The sequence below is a fragment of the Pyxicephalus adspersus genome, chromosome 5 (assembly GCF_032062135.1).
Source record: "Pyxicephalus adspersus chromosome 5, UCB_Pads_2.0, whole genome shotgun sequence".
NCBI classification, from domain to species: Eukaryota; Metazoa; Chordata; class Amphibia; order Anura; family Pyxicephalidae; genus Pyxicephalus; species Pyxicephalus adspersus.
Window position 1 is genome coordinate 38776833 of NC_092862.1, and position 7519 is coordinate 38784351.

The window sequence follows — 7519 nt, forward strand, 5'->3', positions numbered from 1 at the left end:
ATGGGGGGGCTGTGCTGAGTACACATGGGGGGGCTGTGCTGAGTACACGTGGGGGGCTGTGCTGGGTACACATGGGGGGGCTGTGCTGAGTACACGTGGGGGGCTGTGCTAAGTACACGTGGGGGGCTGTGCTGGGTACAAATGGGGGGCTGTGCTGAGTACACGTGGAGGGCTGTGCTGAGTACACATGGGGGGGCTGTGCCTAGGTACGCGTGAGGGGCTGTGCCGGGTACACACATGGGGGGCTGTGCCGGGTACACACGGGGGGCTGTGCTGGGTACATGTGGGGGCTATGCCGGGTACACACGGGGGTCAAGCTCCCTCTGTAATACAGGTGTGGAGGAGCTGTCAGTGCCTCCTGTGTCCCCACACTGACACCATGCACTTCCTGCAGCATTCCTGAATAGCATTGCCTGCAGGGCTTCCCAGGGCTCCCAGATCACAATGTCTACAAGGCTGCATTTCTTTATTATTAATATTATTTGTCACAATTTTTATTCTGTTATCATTAGCCTCCATTTTTTTTTCTTTGATTACAAAGTCCAGCATGAACTGCTGCTGCAGGTGATTCCTAAAGAACAACTCCAGCTAGTAATTTAAATTAGTAAAAATAAATTCAGCAGTTCTCACTCAGTGATGCCTCCTCGCCCTTTGTACTCCTTTTCTCTCCTAAGCCAGTCATGAGCCATTCACAGAATACAAGGAGATACGATGCATCGCTGAATGAGAGCAGCTGCTGCCACCATTGGAGTTCCATAAGTACAGCAGGGCTTTGCCGCAGCATACTACAAGCATAAAGCAAGGAATGCTTCTACATATACACAGCAATGGTGACACTGGGGGGTGGGGGGTGCCAGGGGAGGCGATTTCTTACTAGAATTGTCCTGTAAAGAAGTTAACTCGCACAGCAGCAGAAGCTCACCATTTCTTCACTCACCTGCTGCTTTAGATCAGTCTTTTTAACCAGGGTTCCACAGACTTCCTCTAGACATTGCTGGGGGTTCCTTGAACAATGAGCAATTTCTGCCCCTCAGTTCAATTTTAAGTAACACCAATGATCTTTTTGGCTATTTATAAGGTTGACATTTTTCCTGAACACCATACTAATGTATTGTGAGTTGTGGAGGGAGTAGGGGTCCCCTGAAGGCCTGAAAGTTATTTCAAAGGTTCCCCCATGTAAAATAGTCAAGAATGGCTGCTTTAAAAGATGGAGCTGTAATGGCTGCCAGCCAATCAAGCCATAGCTTACAAGTGGTAACCTGTGTCCTGTCCAGAAGAATATTCATATTCTTCATATTCATATAAGCCACTGACCTCCAAGAAGTATGCAGATCTGAAACAAAGAGAAAATTCATGATCCTTATCAGTACAGATAAATACTGAGAAAAGCGAATCAACATAACAGCCAGAGGACTAACATTGTCAAGAGAAGATGTCAGTAATATCAAGCTTCATGTTTTTCTCCTGATGGATTTCTTTTATTACACAAGTAAGCCCATGAAAGAGAAAAAAAGTTAAAATTAGAATGAGAGTTTTATAAAAGTTTTATTTAAAATTGATTTCATGCTTACTTAATCCTTGCTGCAGAATGCCAAGGCCACACTGTTTTTTGAAATGGAAATCAAATGATTAACAAATGTATTTTTCTTCTGGAATTAGTTCGTTGTCCTCTGCAGTGTTCAGTGAAAAAATGCGGTTTAAGTTGTGTTTTTTTAGCTTAAAGTTTCTGCCTTTTTTCACCCTTATTTAATGATTTTTTTTTAACCACTCCACCCCATAGTATTATTGTTCAGTTCTGGATAGGCACCAATGGGTTGTGTTGTCTTCTTCTATTTCTTTTTTATTTCTTGTAGACTTTATTGATTATATGTTCTACAGCAGTGGAGGTCTTTACCCCCTCTGTTTTGCAGCAAGAATGTTCAATTACTTGTTATTCTACATTAAATACAAACTTTGGAGGAGTGTGTTGCATGTTCCTTTATATAAGATAAATTAAAACATTGAACACATTGAGTATTGCAGTGGCCAACAACAGATATTCTCATCTAGGTCTAAAGAGACCTCATCTAGGTCTCTACCCTACCCAAAACAAGAAAAAGTTCAGCTATAAATTGTTATGAAGATAAAGAATTTAGTTTCTTACCTAAGTAGTAAATGAACTTTAAAGCAAGCAGTCCATGACATTGGTACCTACAGATAGCTTGTTCACAGCAGAAGCACCAACATCACAGCCTAGGTACACGCGTGGGGCTGCGCCTGGGTACACGCGTAGGGCTGCGCCTGGGTACACGCGTGGGGCTGCGCCTGGGTACACGCGGGGGACTGTGCCTGGGTACACGTTGGGGGAAGTGCCTGGGTACACGTGGGGGCTTTGCCTGGGTACCTGCAGATAACTTGTTCAAAGTTCACAGCAGAAGCAGCAACATCAGATTCTCTCTGCTCACCTTCCTTCCGCCTCTCAAAGCACCTACTGTATGCGTTCATTAGAGACCAGAAGGCTAAAGGGGTTTCAAGTCACTTATGGGAGGGGAAACTGGGTTGACAGCTGCTGGCAGAATGGTTTGTATGTCTTCAGTTCCTGCAATGTGAAGTGTAAGGATGAGTTGATCCTCAGTACCTGTCAATACAGAGCTTATGAATTACTTGTTTTTAATCTAATCTATTGCTTGGTAAAGTGTATAACCAAACCAAAAGTTTTTAATTTAGTTTTGGATAGAATGGGGAAAGCTTGTGTATTCTGTGACTTTAAAACATGTTACAATAGAAGCCAGTATTTGCCTTTTTGTTGGGTCTTGGTTGAGCAACACTGCCGAATGCACCTGAGGGAAATTAGCCCTTATTGTTCTTTAGGAATTCATTACAGTGATTTTACATCAGACAGGAAAAATATGCAACGGGGGGGGGACATACTGCAACATGAAGCCAACAGAGCTTCTGACTTTTCCCTACTTAAGCATTTTTACTTCTGCTATTAGAGTGATTTCCCCTCACTCTATTTCCTGGGGACAACTTTTGTACTAGACTGTTTTTTCTCAACCTTTTTAACATGAGGGAACCCTTGATATAATGTTTTAGGTCTTTAGGGAACCTCTGCTATAACTACCATTTCCGGAGGTCACAGTGCATTCTATTGGTGGTCAGTGGGAAGATTGCCTCTTACATTGCTGAACAGTGAGAAGGATGTCACATTTGCAGATAGCCAAAAAGATCATTGTTGTCACTTAAACTGACCTGAGAGGGACAAATTGCTCAAGTAATCCCTATTGACCTCTGGAGGAACCCTGGTTAAGAAACACTGTGCTAGACAGTAAGTGAAGGACTTTTTTTTATAGCAATAAAACCTTCCAAAACAAAAAAATAAGTTTTGGCCCTAGATACAGTTTAAAATTTTAAGTATTTTTTAATATCCACAGCCTGGTCTTAGGGTCAGTTTATAGGATAACTGTACAGTGCAGACAAGCAAGTTACAGGGCCCTATTTATTATTTTGTGTTTTTATAAACCTTTGTTTACACCATATGACTATTTTTTTAGCTTTTGTCATACCTTGTTTGGTAAGTTTCAGGTGATGATCATTATGGCATGGAAAAGCTTTCTCTACTGACTGAAGGTAGAAACAAACGTTTGATGAATATTCCTGGCCTAGTGGTACAGTGTTATATATCATCTGCAATATGACTGTGAGCAGGGCTTGGTGGGCAAAGCCACTGTGACCCATCACATGTTTATAATGTTAATTATGTAATTAGGTGTACAGAGAGACAAGTATAGAGTTTTGTGTAAAACGTTTTCCATATTTCAGGTTGGGTGACAGAATTTGTTCGTTTCCAGTGACGAAAGACTGAAAGATGATCAAACGAGCACCATACAAACATTTTTTTCTATAGAGAGGGGGAGAACACCCTGCTTCTCTCTCGTCCCTTCACTTGTTTTGCAGTCATTCATCGTCTGTCCTTTATGGATCTACCAGGACAGTTCCATGATTACCACCTGGCGACCTTAGTACACGTCAGATTCTCGACGGGTCCCATTGTGCGAATATTATCTGGCCTGTGTACATAGCAAGTTATTGCGGTTTTCTTATCAGAGAGGAGAGAGACCCTGAAGGTAGCAACTTAGTTTTTAGGCTTTCCATGCACTTTGGGGACAAAATAAACCATTCAGTCACCAACAAGTATCTTCTACAAGTGAAACGTTCAACTTTTTTTTAAGTAAGCCTGGTAAACTCAATAGAAATGTTGAACAGTAGAAATTCTTGATAGCACCAGGATCTGTGCTCTTGTCAAAGCCATGTGTCTTAAATTTAGGGATATGAACAAAACAGACACGTCTGCCATTTTCCTACATGATGGGTTGTTCCCTACCAGTCAGGTCTTTGCAAAGGACTTTTGAGAAGTGCTAGAGTGGATGAGTGTGAGAAAGCTCCATTGTCCTTTTGAACCATCTATTGTTAAACTTTAGAAAGATCCATAGTTTTACATGTATTTTACATGTAGAAATGTCTTAAAGGTTTTGAAAAGTTGAGAGTCTAGTGGTCTCTAGTGGAGCTGTAGCAGCAACCTTAGATAGTTGGGAATCCCTTCTCACTACACTGAGATTCTTAAAAATTCACCACGATTAGTGGTATTTGACTTCAGATTTTAAACTCATTACAGTTAATTTAGTGGGTACACCCATCCATTTTCTTAGGGTCATATGCCTTTTCAAGTCAAAAGCACATTGCAAGTTAATAAAGATTTTGGTAACGGTATATTTAGGAATTATTTCACATGCACACTGTACTATGTGTTGTAGGGCCTGATTTTATAAACTTCTCCATGACTGGAGAAGATGGGATATTGTGAGAGAACCTGGGTTATCCAGCAAATTTGGAAGATATTTCTTAAAAATCATTTGTGATTAGTTTGCAAATGTCAATTCTTGACAAGATCCATTCCAGGTTTGTTGGATCACCAAGGTTCATTCTTAAGAATTTTCTCCAGTCTTGGAAAGCTTTTATAAATCAGGCACAATGTTTCTGTTTTCATATTCAACTTTGTGTATCAGCTTGTACTTTTATTTGCATTTTGCATTTTTGTTTTATTTGTTACAATTCTGTTCATCCTGTTTGATATTTTTTTGTCCATTATTGACTTTTCCAGCTCAGTCTAGCTTTGCTGCTCAGTGATGTGAACCAGCTCCATTTACATTAAATGCTTTCATACATTAAAATATATTGATTTTACTGCATTAGAAGCAAACACAGGTGACTGGGCCATTAACTGTATTTCTAATGCACAATATTAACAAGAAATGAATCTCAGTCCTGAGTCCTCAGTCAAAGTTCTTGTGTGTCAATTTGGTAAATTTTTATCATTTTGAACTGACCTTCCAGTCACCTGTAAATGTATTCTTCAGGAATGCGTTTGACTTTTGAACTATACCTGTCACATTTGTTAATGTAGAGTTCTCTTTCATCCGTATTTACCTAGTCATGCATTTTGTAAGAGCTTTAAGAAAAAAATGAAATCCAAACAATATCCAGGAACCTTTATGTAAAAATTGTGTTGCTTTTATAATGTTGTATAGATATTAATCTATGAAATTTAAGCTTACTAAATATTATATGGGCAGTGCGGTGGCTCAGAGGTTAGCACTCCGGTCTTTGCAGTACTGGGTCCCAGGTTTGAGTCTTGACCAGGACACTATCTGCATGGAGTTTGCAGGTGTTTGTGTGGGTTTTCTCCAGGTACTCTGGTGTCCTCCCACATCCAAAAAACATGCAATTAGGTTAATTGACTTCCCCCTAAAATTGACCTTAGACTGTATTTTTGACATATGACTATGGTAGGGACATTAGATTGTGATCTCCTTGGAGGGACAGCTAGTGACATGACTATGGACTTTGTAAAGCGTTGTGCAATATGTCAGCTCTATATAAATGTGGTTGCGGTGTTTTCTAGTATGATTTCTGGCAATACTTCTCATCCATATGGAATAATGGTGCATAAAGTGTATCATAATAAATCTATTTTTCAGTATATTTGCCTTGTATCATGCTTTATTGTGAACAATATTCTTTAACAGAACTAATATAAACTAATATAAAGGAATACACAAAAAGCAGAAGGTTGATGCTCTTTTAGATGCAGGAAATTAGGATGCCAAGATATTATCTAATATTAGGTATTTTGTATTGCTCGCCTGGTGGAGTAGCTGTCATGTTTCATAATGCAGAGGTGTGGAAGTTTGCACGCTATGTTAGTTCAGGTTACAGGGGCTTCCCTAACACTCTGCAACAAAAGATTTTGTCAGTAAATGAGTATCCAGTTTTATTCAGATCTATTTGTATTTATACCCTTCAGCCATTGTATCAGGCTTTTTTATTCACATATAATAGTTGTGTTATGGAATGTATTTATCATTACAATACATTTACAAAAATATTTCTTTTAACAGTTTCTAAATGAGAACAGCAAAGTTTAAAGCGGGCACCAGAGGAACATAGAGCAGTCACCATGAAGTTATATGTGTTTCTGGTGAATACTGGAACCACCCTCACATTTGACACTGAGCTTGCTGTACAAACGTAAGTAACTTTTATATTATGTTTTTAAAGAAAATATAGATTGTTTTGTAAACCAAAAACTGACACTTTAACACTGAAAAACATTTTATGTTTTTGCATAAGGCTTTGTGTTTTACGGTAATTCCCAACAAGATTGTGATTTGGCTTGGCTATAGGATGCTGGGGTTAGAGTATTTTACTGTGTAAGATGTGAAGTTTTTATATCTGGAACTTACCATAACGTATCAGGGAGACAGATAACACTGGCAAGGTTAAAGCAGGCACCTTCACAAGATGTTATTACATTTACTTTATCATTATTTTAGTCCTCTTTCATTTTTCTGTTTTTCATTACGCTACTATTCTATCAGAACAGATTTGCTCTTGTTCTGGAGAGGGAATTTCTTTTACATTATGGTTAAGCTTTTCTTCCTGTTGCTTTATTCTAACAGCTGTTTTTAGTATTTCTAGGCAGTGGTTACCACGCAGCTTCCCCTTTTCTCTATCATTGTAACAAGCTTTCATTGTGGCGGCTGTGATTGGTAGTTGTCAAATTTTCCTCTGTCAGGGACGATCTTTCATTTTCAGATGTTGCTTTAAATCAGTTGTGTCTTCAGCCTATCAGATATTTTTACAGAATGGAATAAATAGCCATAGCAATGTTATCTTCTTATTTATTTTTCTGCCAGGTGGAGGGAAGCTGTAGCTAGGTAGTAAAAAGTAGGCAGAGCAACATTTAACAAATTTGTGCTCCCAGTTATTTGTGCCATAGAAATTCAAATATGATTGTGTCATCTTTTTACCACCCCTTTTTTTCCAACATTCTAATGCCCGCTTTCTTACCCTGTTTCCCCGATGATAAGACACTGTCTTATTTGTTTTTGAAGGCCAAAATATGCTCTAGGGCTTATTTTCAGGGGGATGCCTTATTTACCCATGAAGAAGACTACAGTACACAGTTATTGTTCATGTG

The 7519-nt window shown here is 39.2% G+C and overlaps 1 protein-coding gene across 6 annotated transcripts in view; it reads left to right on the forward strand.

Annotated features, from left to right (window-relative positions):
- Positions 1-7519, forward strand: part of RB1CC1 (RB1 inducible coiled-coil 1) — an 80400-nt gene that overhangs the window by 688 nt on the left and 72193 nt on the right. For 5 of the 6 annotated variants that reach the window (XM_072411209.1, XM_072411213.1, XM_072411214.1 and 2 more), the window contains exon 2: positions 6438-6567. In XM_072411209.1, coding sequence (XP_072267310.1) covers positions 6497-6567 — 71 coding nt within the window. In that variant the 5' untranslated portion in view covers positions 6438-6496. Of the gene's footprint in view, positions 1-892; positions 1490-6437; positions 6568-7519 lie in introns of those variants that run through there. The other variant, XM_072411211.1, reaches the window with a different exon arrangement.